The 19,049-nt window shown below is 51.8% G+C and overlaps 6 protein-coding genes across 6 annotated transcripts; all 6 read right to left on the bottom strand.

The window, feature by feature from the left end:
- Positions 1 to 253: 253 nt before the first annotated feature.
- Positions 254 to 1,027, bottom strand: RCC_08827 (uncharacterized protein; the record flags this gene model as incomplete). The annotated part of the gene is made up of 1 exon (XM_023774073.1): positions 254 to 1,027. One exon carries the CDS (start codon positions 1,025 to 1,027, stop codon positions 254 to 256), a length of 774 nt encoding a protein of 257 aa, XP_023629841.1.
- Positions 1,028 to 2,435: 1,408 nt separating this feature from the next.
- Positions 2,436 to 4,688, bottom strand: RCC_08826 (uncharacterized protein; the record flags this gene model as incomplete). The annotated part of the gene is made up of 1 exon (XM_023774072.1): positions 2,436 to 4,688. The coding sequence occupies one exon, from the start codon at positions 4,686 to 4,688 to the stop codon at positions 2,436 to 2,438; it is 2,253 nt and encodes a 750-aa protein (XP_023629840.1).
- A 957-nt stretch (positions 4,689 to 5,645) lies between these two features.
- On the bottom strand, positions 5,646 to 6,623 carry RCC_08825 (uncharacterized protein; the record flags this gene model as incomplete). The annotated part of the gene is made up of 1 exon (XM_023774071.1): positions 5,646 to 6,623. One exon carries the CDS (start codon positions 6,621 to 6,623, stop codon positions 5,646 to 5,648), a length of 978 nt encoding a protein of 325 aa, XP_023629839.1.
- Positions 6,624 to 7,376: 753 nt separating this feature from the next.
- On the bottom strand, positions 7,377 to 9,824 carry RCC_12176 (uncharacterized protein; the record flags this gene model as incomplete). Its single annotated transcript, XM_023774070.1, has 1 exon — positions 7,377 to 9,824. The coding sequence occupies one exon, from the start codon at positions 9,822 to 9,824 to the stop codon at positions 7,377 to 7,379; it is 2,448 nt and encodes an 815-aa protein (XP_023629838.1).
- A 743-nt stretch (positions 9,825 to 10,567) lies between these two features.
- Positions 10,568 to 11,038, bottom strand: RCC_08823 (uncharacterized protein; the record flags this gene model as incomplete). Its single annotated transcript, XM_023774069.1, has 1 exon — positions 10,568 to 11,038. One exon carries the CDS (start codon positions 11,036 to 11,038, stop codon positions 10,568 to 10,570), a length of 471 nt encoding a protein of 156 aa, XP_023629837.1.
- A 4,730-nt stretch (positions 11,039 to 15,768) lies between these two features.
- Positions 15,769 to 18,798, bottom strand: RCC_08822 (uncharacterized protein; the record flags this gene model as incomplete). Its single annotated transcript, XM_023774068.1, has 1 exon — positions 15,769 to 18,798. One exon carries the CDS (start codon positions 18,796 to 18,798, stop codon positions 15,769 to 15,771), a length of 3,030 nt encoding a protein of 1,009 aa, XP_023629836.1.
- Between the last annotated feature and the right edge of the window lie 251 nt (positions 18,799 to 19,049).

Below are 19,049 nucleotides of genomic sequence, written 5' to 3'. Positions count from 1 at the left end.
ATACTTCTATCAAGAGATGGAAATTGAAGTACAACCAATAATGGGAAGCTTCTCTGCCWACCTTGGCTTCTGCATCACCTTTGGCAAAGGCTTGAATTCTCGAATCTGATCACTAGGTTCACTGGCCTTCCCGGCACGGTGTTTCTTCCTTCATCTTCTCCGTTGATCCAACTTCGAACAACCTTGTTTTCCTTCCCTCCTCGTCAACTCCCTACTGCATAGCCTCCTCCAAGTCGCTTGCCTACGGCTCTGACTAATTGGTATCCTCGTCCCAAGAAGGCTCCTCGTCCGGGCCATCCTTCTTGAGCTTCTCCGCCTCAAGCGCCTCCTGCTCAGCTTTCTTCTTGAGATGTTCCCTGCGAATTCGCCTCTTTTCGCGTCTTTTCTGGCGTTCTTCCTTTTCGATCTTGTCCTTCTCATACTTTTCATCCAATTCCTCCACATCGAGTTCATCTTCCAACAACAGCCCTTCACGCTTCCGCCTATCCCGATCGTCACACGCCTCACAGTGTCCTTCCACACAAACCCGACACGCAACGTAAACAGAAGACTCTCCATCTGGACCCCCGAGCTCAAACATGACTGTCTTCAACTCCGTCATCGCCTGCCAATCAGGATGCTCGTATCGTGTCTTTGGCTTGGCGATGTACCTCGGAATTGTCTTTCCAGGATCCATCTTCGTATCGACGCGATGGATCAAGTGCACATTCGAGGTTGGACCTTCCTTGACTGCTGCCAGGCCTTTGGCTTTGCAAGAGAAGCATTTCTCCATGCGACAAGTCAACACTTCCATGACCGCATTGTCTGGGAACTGAACCTCATACACGGGACCTCCTGATCTGTAGGCGTACAGATTTTCCGGAACGAAGTACTTATCAACAAGGTTTGCGCTCACTCTTGAGGGATTGCCCCATATGGGATAGAACTTGGTGAAAGTCAGGTGACGGTAGTGGCACATTCTCAATCTGCCGGGATTTGTTGCGGAGCTCCCAGGAGCAGGACCGACGTCAGTGGGATCAGTAGCCATGTTGAACTTTTTGCTGTTGTTGTTGAGTTGAACCAAAATGTGTTTGTCTGTAAGAACTCCTGAGCAAGGTGTGGGTGAGGAGGGAACAGAGGGCCGGACGTGCTGTATTTATCAATTGAGCTCTTTATCAAGCTTTGCTTCCATTCTTGACGATAGTATGTGGAAGAATGTACTGCAATAGAATCGATGTTCGCAGAATGATCTGCTAGTCTTGCGACTCTTACCCAAAGAAACTAGGAGAAAGAGAAAAGAGCTTCTACCGTAAGATTTCCCCGTGAGATCCTTCGAGACTGTCAAGTAGATGTAGTAGACTGTTCGCGTCGTTACAAGATACGCCAACGTTCCCATTTGTCCCGCCCACATCTCTCCTTCTCAGCGAGAGCAAAGCCTTACCTTCATTCAGACGCTTCTCTCTTTCTACGTACCATGATACCTTCCATATATGTATGAGGCAAGGTTTAATCTAATCTTCCTTACGTACCGACCACATATACCATGGGCAAGCCAACGAAGCTAACATGGATTGAAAGGCGAACGGACGGCAATCGAACGTTCTGAGTGCGCGGTAGGCAAAGCCCAGGTTTATGTAAAGACGCTACTCGGGGTCCCAGCAGCTTTACTAGATGGCAAACGGCTGTGCCAGATCTCTGTTCTCGGCCGCTGCACTCTTGTAAAGGGATATTAACACGAATGTCGTATTGTAGACACGGATCGGAAAAGTCACATCATGTAAATGCCACCTCACTATTTCAGCGCTCACCGGACGTCTTCGGGTACCCTTCAATCAGCAGAGGATACCAATGAGACACTCAACGGAATCAAGAATACTCTTCCTAACCAGGTCCAAGATTTCCTGCCTCACATTCTGGTGCTTTCCCTTCATTGACATCCTTCTCTGCTCAAACTTGCTTGCTGTCTCTGAAAAATTGTGATGGAGTGGGTATACAAACCACTTGAAGCGACAACGACCAAGATGGTGGAACTAGCGCGAGACTTCCATTTCTAGAGTTGACGGGTCGTCAGTAGATGATTCCGGGGAGACCGATTGATACCTACAACATAGTGATCCACGCCCCTTTTCCGTTCCGTAACAAGTCCAGCCATACCGGACCCTGGATTTGGGCTCTGACTAAACTGTCGAAAGCAAAAGTCTCTCGAAGCAACACACATGGGAATGGGAAGAGTGAGACTCGCGTCAGATATAGCCTAGGCATTCTCTAACAGGAGGCTGGCTCTTCATCACTATTATCCAACTCAGTTGTACCTTTAGTCGAGACACCCATCTTCGTTCTCACGCTCACCATCATCGTCGTTCTCTCCTTGCTGACAATGAATTCATCCTCTTCGCGCTCCAATTCCAAGCYCCTGCCTCCTGATCTTCATGATCTTTCTCTCGCTCCATCACCATTTACGCTGCTGCCGCAGCTGCCTCGGCAGCGTCCGCCTCGTCACAATCGGTACAATTGCCACTCGTACAGGTCTCCCATTGCGTCGAAATAGCCGTCGCTCCACCAGGACCAGCACGCGAAAACGTCGCAGAGACAGTCGCAACAGGCGTACCATCCCGTAAAAAGCCATATGCATCCCAATGCATCGGCGTAAAAGTTCGAATTTGCGTCGCAGGGWCAAGAACCAGCTCCCGTCGATGAGCAAAAGGCATACCATTGTTCGAATTGCCACTACGAACTGGCCCTCTCTTCCTACACGTATTGCATCTATGCCGCCGATCGGCCATGACATCCTGCTGCGTGCCGTCTGGGAATGTCACTCGATAGGTAGGGCCGCCGTATTTTCGGCTTATCCAATTGTTGGCGACGAAATAGCCGCCGTTGTCGGTTGATATCGATTCTCCACGTGGGATGTTCCAATATACGCCAGTTGAACGGAAGTCAAGATGTTTTAAATGGCACATCCTGAATGCAAAGGTTGGTCCTGGGGCTACTGGAGCGGTGACTGCGGCAGCAGGACCAGCCTGCTGAGCTTGAGGTAATGCTTGAGTTTGTCCTGCCGTTGACGCTATCGAAGTCCCGTTTTGCGGCGCTGCTTGGCTCCCAAGCCTTGTAGCGTCTTTTCYAGTCGTCGACTGTCCAACTGGACCTGTCTCAGGGGCTTCCTGGTTGTCATCCGCCAGGAGATCATTCACGGCTGCATCGCCGTTATTGTCGCCGTCGGCAGGAGAGTCGTCTTCATCTTCCTGACCGCCCGAAGGAGCAGCGTTGGGTGTGTTAGGCTGTGCTGCTCCAGTTGAGGTATCGTTTGCCGAGGATTCCCCCGAAGTAAGCTCGGAAAGACTCGAATCAGTTCCATCATCATCATCATCGATCGTGATAACTTCTTTCACAGGCTGCACATCTGCCTGGCTACAAATGGAACAACTCGCAACGACGCAGACGGCGCTAATGATGCCCCTTTTCCTTCTTTCTGTTCCCCTTTCGTTGTATCGAACCATTCCACGCTCCATCTTGTATTCTCCGCCCTTGTCCAACTCTTTGTGTACTGAGGGAGTGAAATCCAACTCTCCGGTTGTGAGATTATCAGTGCACTCTTTGCCGTGCACAAAGGGAAGTCTATAGGCATTGGGCGTTCGCGCATCTCTGCTCTCGTCACCACAATAAGAGCAAACCTGATATTGGCAGACCATCACATCGGTATCGTAGGATCCATCGAGGACATGTATCCTAAGGCCTGGTCCTCCAGAATGGTAGAAAGTGTTATCTCTGCCAAACAAGTCTTGAGAAGTGCATTGAAAGCTTGTCGATGGGCCTGCTCTACTAGCGGAGAATGAACCATCCCGAATAGATTTCAAGTCCCTTCGATGAGCCATTTGTAGCTCCATCTCGTCGTTTGGTCTGCATTTAGGACACATTGCGGGCTCACAGATCATGGACTGCTGAGCAAAGCCTTCGCCACCTTCGTAGAACAACACGTAGCCAATCCTTGCTCTAGGCGGTGTTTTAAAGACAGATAGGAGGTTAATGGACCAGTGAGGTTGRAATACTGGAGCTTTCGTGCCATTTTCGTCCYATGATATCATACGGTCGGTACTGTGCACAAAAGGTAGCCCTTGGTAGATGTTACCCGTATCCAATGTGGTCAAAGGTGAGGACATCTTAGAATTCGGTGCATCCAAGCAATGTTGACAACATCGTACAGCGCAAATCATAACATGATGATCGGCATCTGGCCTCTGGGCATCTCCTGGTATGAACAATGACATGACTGGCCCGGCTTTTTCGAACATGATGTCGTCGCTATCGTGGTCGAAAAGGTCGTCGTAGGATGCTCTGTACTTTGGTACGCCTGGGATAGCGGCTCCATTCGCGGCTGTATTGAGGACAAGATCGGAGAAGTGAACCATCTTAAGCCTCATCTTGTCTTCTGGAATCGGCGCAGGATCGATGATCAGGCCGATCGCATTTGTAGGATCAACCACTGGGATGAGTCTCTCCACTGGGGCGGGTACATTGGACGAAGCGCCATTAGAGATATTCGATGGATCGTTGTCGGCCTTGGACTTCTTTGCTGCTCTGTCTTCTTCGTCGTCGTCATTTCCCCGCTTCCGCTTGTTCTGATCATCATTGGAATCTGTGCTGCCTTGTTGTCCCATTCTGATCTTGGGAACGTTCTCAATGTTGTGTTGAAGCGTTGACGCGGGTGCCATCGTCGTCAACAGGGATAAATGGGTTATGGCCGGATTCGTTGTGGTTCCATGCCAGAACAATGGCCTTGAGGATAAAGAACTCGATATTTCAGCCTGAAGTGGAGGAAGATTGAAGATCGTTCTTTGTTTCATGCAACCAATGTACTCCGATCAGTGAGCTGTGGCAGATGAGTTCCAATCAGATTTGCAAGCTCTCGGACCGTAGTAGTCACTCCTGAACCCAATCAGCGGTCACATGTGTACCCGTGAACAGCCACAGAGCAGGATCCGGAAGATACTGGTCGTGAGATGTCGCTCCGCATGCTTAGCGGTCTGTCCAGCTCCTTCGGTCGAGTCGCTCAGCAGGAAAGATGCTCCATATTGCGACCTCATCCGAGGTAATTTTGGGTGAAGCAAAGCTTATAGCAAGGGTTGGGGTGAGGTGGAAACTTGGGGTGTAAGTTTAGAGTATATGGATCATTGAGCTGTGCCTGGTATATCAGCTTGTTGTATTATGACTGTAATCCGTAGATATCTCAAGGTTGTGTGTACTCTGAGGTGCTACCGGAAAAATATTTACCCTCGCATCGACAGCTGGGAACAACCACATCTCAAGCTTCACACCGAGGAAAAGTGCATGTGCGTAGTAATGTGCTCCGGACAAGATATTAAAGCAATCGTTTGAATATTGACAAGTATAAGCTCAATGAAATCTACAAACACGGCAATCGAATTGCCTGCCCAAAATCTAGACAGGTTCTCCTTCCCCTGAAATTCAAATTCCTCGTCGACTTTGCGAAAGGCCTCCATCAACTCCCGATCTCCAAACACCTTCGAGGCTTCACTACCGTCTCCGCAAAATTCCGTCTCATTACAGCTCTTGAGTCCTTCCTGACCAAGTACTGCACTTGCGAACCTCCTTCTCTTGTCCCTTACCAGTCATCACGTCCCGCCGTCGTCCCAGACAGTTAACAAACTCTAGCCACATTTGCGGCATCCTCCAGCAACACAAACACGAGTCTGCAAAGTCTTCCCAGCAATCGCAAATCTCACCTGCCTACTCTGCATCTGTATAACCGGCCTGAAAGTCTCAATAGCCTGCAACGCCCCAGGCGTAAAAGTCGACAAGCCATTAATAACCGTAAGATCCCTCCTATGAACAAAAGGTCGTCCAGCAAGCGGACTATTCGCAAAATCCGCGGCGATTCCACTTTTGTTATCACTCTGACATCTGGCCCTGACGCAACCCATGACCTCCACGATCGTACCATCTGGCAAAGTGACATGGAAGACTTGGCCGCCATATAGATAGCTGGCGTGGTCTTCGGCGATATAGTAGAGATCAGTGGTCTGAGCCCGGAGGCYGGCGGTACCGATCCAGTCGATGTTGGTCGCGGTGATTTGGAGTTGATCTGTGTGGCACATTCGGAGACCTGGACCTAGAGGGTTTTGTGGGCCTGTTGTTAAGGGTACTGCTGGAACAGTTGCGGCTTTCTTTGCTGCGGCTTTCTTCACTGCGGGGGTCTTTACTGCGGCTTGCTTTGCTGCAGCTTGCTTGACGGCACTTTTCGTCACTGCGCTCTTCTGGACTGCAGTTTTCTTGACAGCAGCCTTTTTCGCTGCCGCCCTGCTTGTCCTCGCCTTCTTCGTCGGTGGCTCCTCGTCTTCTGATTCCGACGCCGAATCTTCTGATTCCAACCCCGATCCTTCTGGTGAGTCGTCCCTCTCCTTGGTCTGTGGTTCTGGATCGCTGAGTTCTGAATCTTCGTCGCTCTCTTCCGTATTGTACTCTTCCTCCTGAGCTTTGCGCAAGGCCGCCTGCTCCTCATCCCATTTAACACAAACGGAGCACTCCTCCCGCAAGCAGACAGCACTCTGAATAGTTGCAGGCGCGCCTTGGTCTCTCCGGATATTACTGAAGACCACAGTCGCTTGTCTAGTTGCCGAACTCTCCATCCTCAAATCATCGAAGCAGTCATTCTGGAATGTAAGAGTTCCGGCATCTTCATCTTCTACACAGTCTTTGCTGTGCACAAAAGGCGACCTTGAACTCTTGTAGGCCAGTCGTGCGCCAAGTGGGCACGACTGGCATCGTCCCCACTGACAAAGCATGATATCAAGGACTTCACCCGCAGGGTCATCTTCACTCAAGACGTCGACATCGGGTGCGTCAGCTCGTCTTCGAGTGAGCATAGGATGGTTCTCATCCGGGACGAAAAGCTTCGTCACGCTTCCACCACGATGCCACTCTGAAACCGCACGGCCAAAGGTCCTGTTCCACAGGCATGCATATCGACTCTGACGACCATCTGCAAAGTGATCCTGATATTTGTTGTCATGCAAGTCTCTCCTGTGTACCATGCGAAGCATATTCTCGCTGTCCAATGTTGGCCGTGGATCATTTTTTGAGCGCGTACACGAAAAGCAATTCGCGACCACACATACCCAACTTCTGGCTTTGATTCTTTTACCAGCTTCAAAAAAGGTTACGGTGTCTTGATATGCAGTGACCTGTGGTTGTCCAAAGTTGCCAACAGCCCAATGCGGAGAAAAGGTTAAGCCTGCGGCAGTCACCACGCAGTCTTTCCGGTGAACGAATGGAAAGCCCTTGTACCATTGTCCCTTGGTCTTGACGACGAATCCTGGTCTAGCCGTAGCGCTCGATGCAACACAACTCTCGCAAAAGTCCCTATCGCATACCATGAGATGTTACTCAGCGGCTGGAATGTGTTGGCCGTTGCGTGTCGTCTCCAAGACCAGCACGTTCATTACCGAGCCGCCTAAGCGCCACATCTTTTCGGGTGCGGCAAAAATGTGCCTGTGTTCTGTGGTCATTTGAGGGACTCCGTCCGGTGTGAAGCCATCTTCGTCCTCGTTTGGTGTGAGATCTCGATAGTGCACCATGCGTAGAGTAGCGTCTGTATCGTCGACTCGTCCTGGCTCGAGCAATGCAAAGCCGCGTCCGTCTACTTGAGATGCCTCTCCGCTGTTGGGTGGTGCGCTAGAACGATCCTCTTGGGCTCTCTTTCCACTGTTGGGCGTTGTATCCCTCCCATTCTCTCGCGAGGCACCTCCATTCCCAGAAGGCGAGGCCGGCTGTGTTGTACAGAACCGACATCTGGATGTATCGCACATCAATGCTTCCACCAAAAACCGCTCACCATCCTCTGAGAACCATACATTTTTGGGGCCAGATCGAGCATAGTCTGTCTCGCGGCGGATCAAGATGCTGTTTCGTGGAGGATTGAAAGAGGTACCCTGAGGTGAGCGTTCGCACTCACTGGTGTGGACAAAGGGCCGGCCACCAAATGGTCCCGGACCGTTGTCTGAGCCTTCGGGAAGACAGTCTGGGCAGTACTTCGGATTGCACACCATAAGATGCCATTCGACGAATTTTCCTGCCGGTGAGCCCCTGACCAGGACCAAGGCAGCCTCACCACCTTGCTCCCAAGCTGGTCCTTCTTTGAAAATCGAACCATAATTGGTCCACCATTTGGTTTCGTCAGGGCGAACAGGACCGACGTTCCCAATGTTTGTGAACAGCTGATCGCGATGTATCATCTGCAGCCTGCGCGGCGGCTCGGATGGCTTCGTTGTTTTGGACTTCTCTTGAGCTCCTATTGGGATGGATTGATCCTGCTGCGCTTTCCCGAATCCAGGCTTTGTGCGAATACCTCCAGATAGAGTGCCTACAGTTCCAATTTGGTGCGCATTTACAGCCCCGGACGAGGATGGATCAGATTGTCCAGGTGCAGACTGTTTGTCAGAGCCTTGTCCCGTCTCAACGTTTCGAGATCTGATCTGTCGTTGATTAATCCCACTAGAGTTGCCAAAGTACCTTCGTTTCGAAAGCGGTGTCTGTAACGACTCACCAGGACGTTTGCTTGCTAGTGGTGGTTTCACGAAGCCCCTACTGCTCAGTGCGCTCGATACTCTCGGGCGTGAAGGCTTCATCGTATATCCAATGCGCTTCCTGGTTGGCACCAGTTCTGTCGAAGTACGACACACGGCGCAACTTCTAACGATGCAGACTGAACTCATGATTGGGGTGTTTTTCACCCCTTCCACCCCATYGCCTCTGGGAAGGAGATAGTTGACYAACTTCTGCTCAACCTCAACCAGGCAGTTCACGACCTGGTCTCTCCTTGCCCGAGCTGAAGGCGCGAAGATAATCTTTCCGTTCCCCACAACACATGCCTTGCGATGAACGAATGGAGTCGTGTAAGGCTTGTATGCACGCCGCGAGCCAATGTTGCATGAGAAACAGACACCATACTGGCAGAGCATGACATCGCGGAGCACGCCCTGTCGATCATTGGAGGCACTGCGGCCAGCTTTCTGCGAGCTGTCGCGAACAAGCACCCTCAGCACTGGTCCACCGGCAAGCCAGACTGGTGATGTGGAGTCCATCAAATCATCCAATTGGCATTGATATCTGGAAATCAGCTCCAGTCCCGATTCACCACGATTCTCGAAAGGAACGACCTGGGAACGATGGACCATGCAGATGCTATTGCTGTTCAAGCCTGGTATTTGATCTTTCTGCACTTTTGTGGTAGTTTGAGTAATTCTTGATCCCTCTCCTGGGGAGAAGAGTAGTTTACGATCCTTCTGGCGGGGCTTGGCAAGTGTTTTCCTGGGTGAAGGGGTGGCCGTGTGAGCTACTGTGATGCCGAGATCAAGAGATCCTTGGGTCTGCGCACTTCCTCCTGAAGCTGCGGCTGCGGCAATCTCCTCGCTCGTCACAGGCCCTACAGCCAGCGCTGTCGTCTTTGCGGCGTTGTGCAGTCCCAGGAACAAGGTTGGCGGGTTCAAAATGATCCCTTGATTGACCGCAGCCTGGACAATCAACACTCGGAGCCTGGCACGATTCGCCCGTTCCTCGGGCGTGTAGTTGACAAGAGACTTCTCGTGAGCGCTCTTCCATGTAGAGGGTCTTCTGGGAGCCAAACGCGTTCGCCATTGATCACGAACTTTGTTTCGCTCATTGGAAGCCCATGGAAAAAGCTCCGAGAAGAGCGCATGAGCAATGTCTGTGCCAGCGTCGATTTCCGTCTTGGAGCCGCCGAGGGCCTGGAGTCGATATTCGATGAAGAGTATGTGCAGGACGTCACGTTCGTCGCTCCCCCATCTATGTCTTGAGGCTTTGGGCGGCATGGCTTGCTTGAAAGTGCTGTCGATTGTGAGCTGGACCGAGTGAAGGCGCGTCTGGTGACCTCTTACTGTAATGTATGAGACGATGGAAGACTCGGAATGTCATCTTTCCTCATAGTTGCTGTCGAGAGGAGATGTCGTCTTTGTTGTGATGAGCTCTTCCACCGGTTCCGGCACTTTTTAACACTACAAAGCCCGACTCAATGATCCAGATTCTGACTTTCTGACTCTAATGGAACAAAGCGGGAGTCTTTGACATTTGTCTCCCTTGTTTGATACCTCCAGCTCTCTCTGACGTCGCCCATTGAGGCAAGTAAATTAGGGTTAGGGTTAGGGTAGGGGTCATGCAGCTCTAAGCCACAGTAATTTTTTGACCCCTATACTCCGCATGAACCGGAGTGACCGCAGAAACCAATATGAAGTTGATTCCAAGCAATTTAGAATATCGGAACCAAGTTTGATCCGTTTCTAATTTGACGTGCGACGACCCTGGCGGGAGGAAGACTTGCAGTGCCCTCAAAGCTAAGATGTATCAGCAAGAGAAAGTCTCAACATTTGGATATCATGACTTCCAATCAGTTGTACATCAACGAATCCCAACAACATCGTGTGGTGGCTCACGAAGTTTGAATTGATTTCATACGAACCAATGACAAATGTCGCATGTAGTGCGAAAATGGCATACCTAACAATAACGATTCTACCCATCTACCTCACAATCCACCACTCCAAAATGGCGTCGTCCATCACCGACGTCGCCTAAGAGGCGGAGAAACGTCGTACAACTCATTGAAGTCCTCATCCTGAGTGTCGTCCGGCTCTTCGAATTCTGGGTCTGCGTCAAGATCATCTTCCCCATCGTCGTCAGCCTGTTCCTCACTGCCCTCTGCTTCGTCAACCTCGCCATCCATTGGCTCTCCTTGATCGCCTTCATCGCCCGCCCCCTGCTCAATCTGTTCTTGGGTTGGTTCTTCTCCCTCGACTGGCTGTTCTCCCTCCGCCATTTCTTGTTCTTCCACCGGACCTTGTTCTTCAACTTGCTCTTCTTCTTCTGCCTCTTCTTCTTCTTCAACCTCCCCCTCCTCCTCTTCCTCTTCAGACTCCACAACATCACAATCATCCGGACAGTTCCCAGCCGTACAAGTATGACACTGCGTAATAATAGCCGACGCACCCGCATTCCCAGCTCGTCCAAACCGTGCAGTAACAGTAGCCATGTTGGCATCRTCAGTATAAACATGATCTCTGCCCCTGAAAATAGGCACAAAGTTAAATCCAGTAGCAGCACTCGRTACAAGCTCTCTCCGATGCGCAAAAGGAAATCTCAAAGCATTCGGTGAAGCAACCGCATTCCTCTTGCCCTGGCATGTCTTACACTTGAGTCTGCGACAGGACATGACGTCTTGTACTGTGCCATTCGGAAAGTTGACACGATAGACAGCACCTCGCCACTCCCATGGTAATCCGGTGTTGGGGAGGAAGTAGTTGTTGACAAGGACTCCGCCGATTTTTTTGGAGTTACCCCTGCTGTTGAGATCTGACCATGTTACACTGTTGGCAGCGAATTCGAGGTGCCGATAATGGCACATTCGGAAGAGATTCGCTGCCCCTGGTGTTACTGCAATGACTGCAGTGCCTGCTGGTGTTGCTGCTGTATTTGTAGTAGCTGTTCCACCCGCTGGTGCTGCAGAAGTGGCTGGGAGAGTCGTCTTGATCGCTGAAGTAGTTGGGAAGGTCGTCTTGCCCCCTGGTAGTGCATTTCCTCCAGGTGCTGCAGTCGTTGTTGTTGTCGATGGAATCGTCTGCGAAGGTGTTGGTTTAGTCGTCGGTTTTGTTGCCGGCTTCGTCGTCGGCTTCGTCGTTGGCTTCGTAGGAGGAGGCTTGCTTATTCCTCCACTCGTGCTGCTGCCTCCTGCAGGAGAGGAAGCTTTGGCTACTCTAGGGGGCTGAACTCTTTCAGGCGTTCTCTCACGAATTTGCTTTCTTGGTGCCTTTGGTCCTGTTGTCGGCGGCCATTTCTTGCCAATAGGTCTAGTGGTTGATGGAGTCCCTGTTCCTCCACTACTGTTCGTAGTTTGTCCTGTCGGCCGGATGGTATTTCCACCGCCATTCCCTACGTTGGTTTCTGCAGTGAAGTCCTGCTGATCAAGATCGATAGGATCATCACCATCGTCCTCTCCCGGGGCTATCCCGTCGAGGCCAAGAGATATTTCGAGACCCTCTTCTGTCCTACTACAGATTTCGCAGTCCGTCCGAACGCACACTGCACTCGTCAATCTCGGAGGTGCGTCAAATGGGCCGCCTCTTGCTGGATATATGACTTGCCGCTGCGTGACCGGACAATCTATTCCCTGATCCAATCTTGCAATTGGGTCTGGACGAAATGTAACCCTACCGCCACCACCATCCGCGGTGCAGTCTTTCGAATGTACGAATGGAAGACGATAGGCGACGTGAGTCCTTTCGGGAGAGGTACCGTCTCTACAACCTTCACAAGCTTGGAATTGACAGACCATGACCTCCATGTCCTGCCTAGGCTGGGTTTCGGCGATGAAAACGCTCATGACGGGTCCGCCTTGGTGCCATTCTAAATCCTCACGTCCTTTGATGTCCGATCTCTGACATCGATAGCGAGATGGAAACCCGTCAGGTTGGAGGTCTCTTCGATGAACAAGCTTCAAACCTGTAGCCTCTCTTKGATTACACTTTGCACAAGTTTCGGATTGACAAATCATGCTTTTCTGCACGACTGGAACGCCTGCTTGGAAGTAGGTCACGTCGGAGAGCGTTGGATCTCCCCCCTTTATAGCATAGACAGCTTTGGTCTCGTTTCCAATCGGATCAAAGAGGAGTCCTGAGACAGTGCTTGTGCACTCGGATGTGTGTACAAACGGTAGTCCCTTGTAGAAGTCGCCAGTTGGATTTGCGCTCATCCCGGATAATCCCTTGGAAATGCAATACTGACATTGCGCTACATCGCAGAGCATAACGTGATGATAGCCCGAGGAGTCTCCGGTGACTTGGATATTGATTACTGGCCCTCCTCGTCTCCAGGTTTCAACAAAGCTGGGTGTCGAATGAGAGTCGTCAAACATATTTGAAGTAGTCGTGCGATATCGAGGAGCGCCAACAACCGGTCGGTTCACCTGCTCGGCATCAACGTAATGTACCATTTTCAACTTGTTGGGCTCCGCCGGCAATGGGCAAAGAGTGCATTTTCCTCGATTGCACACTGCCGTCACCACAATTTGCGAGTTGTTCTGCAAATCATATCTGATTGGCCGCAAGGTAGCTTCAGTGGTGGTTGCGTCGTCAGTAAGTAAGGTGCTATGCTCAGGAGGCGTGAATGATTCTGGTTGAGTAAACTCGCTGCTGTGAATGAAGGGAAATCCTCTGTACGGACTAGGACCAGGCAGAGCGTTCTCCCCTGCGCAATTCCCGCAATGTTCTCGGTCGCAGACCATCACAGGCCCGTAAGCATTTACAGACTTGCCCGTAGTCTTGTTCTCCATCCGAATGCGCATGCGGATTACAGGACCGCCCCTTTTGTACATCGGATTCGTTGGCCCGAATAGCTTGACCTGCTCAACCTGCCATAAGGGTTCACCTTCCACGGGAAGTCCGCCAAGCAGACCGGAAACGAGGTCACTCCTATGCACCATTGGCAAGAATGGGGGTCCCAGGGCTAGAACATTCGAAAAAGTGATACGAGTTTCTTCCAATGCAGTGTTGGACGAGACTTGAGCAGGTGGGTCGATCGGAATAGGACCTCCGATTCCATCTGTTAGTGTGCAAATCTCACAAGAGGATGGCACACAGACACTAGCTTGCACGGAGATCTTGTCTCGATCCCCCCGAGAGAACCAGAGCCATTTTGCTTGACGAGCTTCACCCATCCGGCCTTTTTGGACTCTCCGACCGCGAACGAGGGGCACAAAACTGGCGCCCGCTGGCTCTGGACTGCACTGTCGGAAATGTACGAGCGGGATAGCAAGACCAGGAGATGTTGTGTTGGGCATGGTACCGGAACCTCCGCAGTCCGGACATAATTTCGCATCGCAGATCATCACATCCCTCTCGGTTCCCCTTGGATCACCCATGTCCATAACGAGAGCCCTGATCACTTCTCCGCCATTTTCCCACACTCTCCCTGTATCGAAAAGATTTTTGAAAGAAACCCGGAAAGCTGGCCGATTGGCATTGAAGTTTGGGTTCACCTTCACGTCTTTCTGGTGGACCATCTCTAGCTTATCCTCGGGCTCAGTCGGTTGATTTATGGCAACAGCCTGACTGACTCCAGGTAAGTTCTGCTGCGTATCATCTACGTTGGTGCCAGTTTTTGGCCGCTTCGGCCCCGAACTCTCAAGGGGCCCTCCTGATCTTTTGAGAGTCGCGTTTCCCCCCGTCTGCGTGGGTTCATTCGTGACGTTCCCTTCCGGAAAACCTTGATCAAATGGAGCGTCTTGATCGAATAGAGAGCCTTGAACGAGTTGACCGACACCTCCAAATCCTTGGCCAGGTAATGTAGTTCCATTCGCTCCCGTTACGCCTGAGCCGCTCTGTAAAATAGATGGTTGGGCCAGTGGCGGCAAGTTCCCCAGATCCGGGAGGAAATCATTAATGTCAAGATTATCGAGGCCTGAGGCAGTCCCAGTCGGGTTGAAGTTTGATCCTCCGAGTTGAGGATCGATCGCCGAGGATGGAAAGCGCGGTATATTCGGGTTAGACTGTGAACTCGTCGACTGTGTCGTCGCTGGCGGTGGGGGTGGTAACGTTGAAGGTCCGGCTACTGCACCCGCAGCACCTGTCTGTTGAAATCCTTGTGTAGTAGGCTGAACCCACCCAGATGGAGGAGCTTGAGATCCCACTGCTGGGGCAGCAGTAGTTCCGTCCTTTTTCATCTTCGGCCTAGCACGATCCAAAGCCTTGTGATCCGCATATACCGGGAGAAAAGTCGTCCCTGGTGGAGCATTTTGAATGGTAGTAAGGGCGGTATTGTGCAGTGCGAGGATTGCGGGGGTTGGAGTGAGTGTTATTGGTAGTCCTCTCGCGGCCTGTATAATCTGCACTCGAGCAGTAGCACGATTAGTCCGCTCCGTTAAGTTGAAGTCATTGAGGTTCCTAGTGTGGTAACGGCCCCATTTCTCGGACCGGTTATTTGCATTACGACTAGTGTAATGATCTTTGACGACGACATGTCTACCGACTGCCCAAGGGAACAAGGTGGTAAAGATGCTGAATGTGTCTGCATCGCTGAGATTGTACTCGTCATACAAAATCCGGAGTGTATCTCGCTCTTCTGGACGCCACTGGTGTCGATACGTATCCGCYGCGCCGTTCGCTGCTTTTGGTGGCATGGCGAGACGCGTAGTCTCGCTGAGCTGGATGTATGTCTGATGTAGAACACGGTATGATTCGTAATGTAATATCAGTTCAACCCAGGGAGGAGGGAAATTCTCTTTACCGTACTGTCCTGTTCGAGGAGAACATCGTCTTTGTTGTGATCATTATCGACGCTTCCGGCACTTCAAGTCACAAAAAGCCATGGTCCAAGTCTTTCAAAGGCTTCCAATGCGCCGGGTCAGGACAAAGAACATAGAAGGATGCCCCTGTTCTCCGGGATACTGATAACGGGCTCTGTTGTTGGTCGTCGAGCATAAGCGCTCAGAGGAGAGCTTTTGATTGATGACTAGAAAGGAGACCGCAGATTAGCTGAAGTTCCAAAATGACGAGATACAATTTCAAGACATGCTGAAGGAAGGGTCCTGATCCCTCGTGTTGAAGTGGAACTTGCTATTCATGATGGTTCAATCCTGTTCAGCCCAATTCTCAGCAGTGCAATGCATCAACTTAATCCTCAAGTAACATCCATGCGGTCGCTGTCATCACCCTGAAACACAATCGCACCTGCCCCACGCGTGACCTCATCCCTCTCCCTCTCCACCTGCTACTGATCACACTCTTCACACGTTCCCTCAACACAAACCGCACAGCCAGTCTTTTTCATAACACCATCCGCTCCTTGAAACAATGCAACATCCATCTCAAACAGCACCTCCTTCTTCGGAATGCCGTATGTCTGACCCGCTACCGGATCGAAAGACTTCGCGCTGCCAACTCCACCATCTTCCACGAGTTCCCTTCGATGCACAAACCCCTCACCAAACCAACGATCTCCCTCCTTAGGGACCTTGAGCATTTTCTTATGCTGACAAGGCCCGCATGTTGAGACCAAACAGCACTTCACGTCTCTCGTGGTACCGTCTGGGAAGGTGACTCTGTAGACTGGTCCTCCAGAGAGGTAGACATCGGAGCCCTCGGGCACGAAGTAGTCATCGATGACTTTGAGGGTACGGCCAGACTGGTCCAAGCGGGCCTGATGAGCTTCGAAAACTACTTGCTTACGGTGAACCATCCGTAGAGCTTTCGGCTGAGGAATAGTTGCTTTGTTCCTCGAGATGGCGTTCGACGGACCAGCTTGTGGGGTTGCCTGGTTCGCATTGGCCTGAGCATTGTTGTCGAAGTCTTCGGGCAGGTATTCCGGTCCAGTAGCAGCCAGCCCCAGACTCACGTAGAGTGCCGCTTGGCGATCGTTCCAGAGCCCCTTCTCCGTCTCAACAGCAGCCTTTTCCTCATCGCTTCGTCGATCGATGTCCTCTGGATGACATCTCCTACATCCCTCAAGATCACAGACCTCAACTCGAACCTTGATCTTCTTGCCTTCCGAACTGCAAATCACCTCCCTGACGCCGTCTTTCGGAAACTCGTTGACGTCCCACTCAACGCCCCTGAGCTGATTCTCAAGCTTGAAGTAAAGCTCATCTGGCGGCCTGCTCATTCGACTCCACGTATCGCTTGTGAGATGCACGAAAGGCAGCCCGCTCCCAGACGCACCGGTCTCATCCTGATAACCAGGCGAGCACACTTCGCAGGCACGATCGTAACAAATCGTGACATCTTCAAATCGCGCAGGAAGATCATCCCAAGCGTAGAAGAAGACGCTGTACACCTGCCCGCCACGGAGGTACGTATCAGTATCGTCGACGAACTTGTGTGGATGGAGTGCTTGGTAGCGGCTACCGTTGACGTCCCTTCTGTGAGAGAGGTTGGTGAAGTGCACCATCGGTAGGCGTTCGACAGGCATCTCGGTGGCGGGCTTTGGGACGTTCAGGTTCGTGACCTTCGGTGCAGCACTGCGCTTAGCAGTCTTGCCTTGATCATTGACTTCAACGGCCCTGCCTTTGCCTTTATCGCGACGGCCACCACTGCGTGTGCTTCTCGCCGGAGGTTGGTCGGTGGAAGCGCTCTTGTTGCCGCCTGTCTCAGTAGAGCCTACAGCAGCGTCGTTCGATCCCTCATTGCTGGGACCTTGGCTTGAAAGATCGCCATGCCTCAGCTTTGCGGCCTCGAAGCTAGCCGCATTTGAGAGAGGCGTTCGGTGAGAACAGCGCTGACAGCTCTCAGCAACACACACGGCGCTCAGCACAACAGCACTCTCATCGCCGTGAAAAAACCGTACGCGCTTGCGCTCCATGCGGCACTCCACCTCATCCTCGTAATCCTGTCCAAGATCAGGAGCGAATACAAGAATGCCATCATCCTCTTCAATGCAGTCTTTTGTGTGGACGAAGGGCAATCCACCTGTCGGGCTATCTCCCTCCAACTCCTCGTCCCAAGATGTGTCGAAGCACATCTCGCAATAGTGCCTGCTACAGACCATCACATCTTCCAATCGCCTCGGGACTGTAGTGGCAATGTCTTGATCAGCCACGATACGCATGACTTGACCGGCATGGCTCCAAGCAGGATGTTCGTCGCCGTTGAATTTGAAGCCTCGCGCGTAGCGGAAGCGAGGTTCATCTGCGAAACGGCCAGTACCTGAGTGGTGCGGGTTTGGGTGAAGGTCCATGTAATGAACCATCCACAACTCAGCGTTTCTACCAGTCTCCACTGCGACGTCTTGATGTTGACGACTTGCCGTACGCCGGTGAGGAGCTGCTTGTTGCGCAGGGGGAGCGTCATTGATGTCCATCATGTCTCTATGGACTGGAAGTGGTGGAGGCGGCATTGCTGCTCTGTCTGCAGCTTCACGCATGATGTGGTCGGGTGGTACGTCTTGTGCGGCCTCGTTCGATTGCAGTCTCATTTGCTCGGCGATGGGCTTGCGCGAAACAGACACGTTGGAATCCTGTGGGAGATGCCCAATCAAGGATGAGGTGGAAGACATTGGCTTGAAGGGGTCTTTTGGTGCGCGAGGTGAAGTCATTGCACCTGGTCTCGAGCCGGCCGACTCTGGATCTGGAGCAGTCGCCAAGGCGGCGTTTGGTGCAGCATTCGCACCGGAGGCAGTTGTAGCACTCGAGGTAGTTGAAGCACTCGAGGGAGTTGAAGCACTCGAGGCAGTTAAAGCAGTTGAGGCAGAAGCACGGACCGCATTATCCTCGACCGCTAAAGTAGCAAGTCCGGCAGCATGAAGCTCCTCATATCCAGCAATGGGCTTCATCCCCAACTCCTTCTTACCAGCGACCCGCAGGACCTTGACGCGCATCGCAGCTCTTCTTGTCTGCTCCGCAACATCATACTTGTCAAGCGTCTTGTCGTGCGCTGTACCCCAAGAAAGATTCTTGCCAGCCTTGCTGCGCATACGCCACTCGTCTCGCACTTGGTTGAAGTTGTGCGACCATTTGAAGAGTTCCGAGAAGATCGTGTAGGCTTCGCGCGTGCGGCCGTCGTCGAGGTTGTATTCTTTGAAGCAGATGTGGAGGACGTCGCGCTCCTCCGGGAGCCAGGTGTGGCGGGCTGGCATGATTTTGTGGTTGGATGATCTTGGGCGGTCGTTGTGGTTGGCTATGACAGGATTGCTCGAGGTAGACGAAGCGGAGGAGGTTGCTGGAGTTTTGTTGTTGGAGGAGGAGTTCAAGAGACTTAGCAGGTGGGGAAGATTGACAGGTTCAAATCGAGTGCGCGTCTTGCCCATGTTTTGGAATGTAGAGAGGGTCCAGCAAGAAGTTCTAGCGGGTTGTGTACAAGGTGGATCAGATTGGAAATATATCTAGAAACGCCGCCTTGCAACGAAGACGCTGAATATATGGAGCGAACGAGAAGCCGTTTGTTATTTGTGCAAGCATACCACCATGTTCAGCGAGCAAACCTCGCGAGAAAGAGTGCTTAAGATCTTCTCGCCCTACACTGAGCAGAGTCGTCTCTACATGTTCACTCTACTCAATT

This window comes from Ramularia collo-cygni (genome assembly GCF_900074925.1).
Source record: "Ramularia collo-cygni strain URUG2 genome assembly, contig: RCC_scaffold15, whole genome shotgun sequence".
Lineage (NCBI taxonomy): Eukaryota > Fungi > Ascomycota > Dothideomycetes > Mycosphaerellales > Mycosphaerellaceae > Ramularia > Ramularia collo-cygni.
This window is presented reverse-complemented; position numbering and strand designations above follow the sequence as displayed.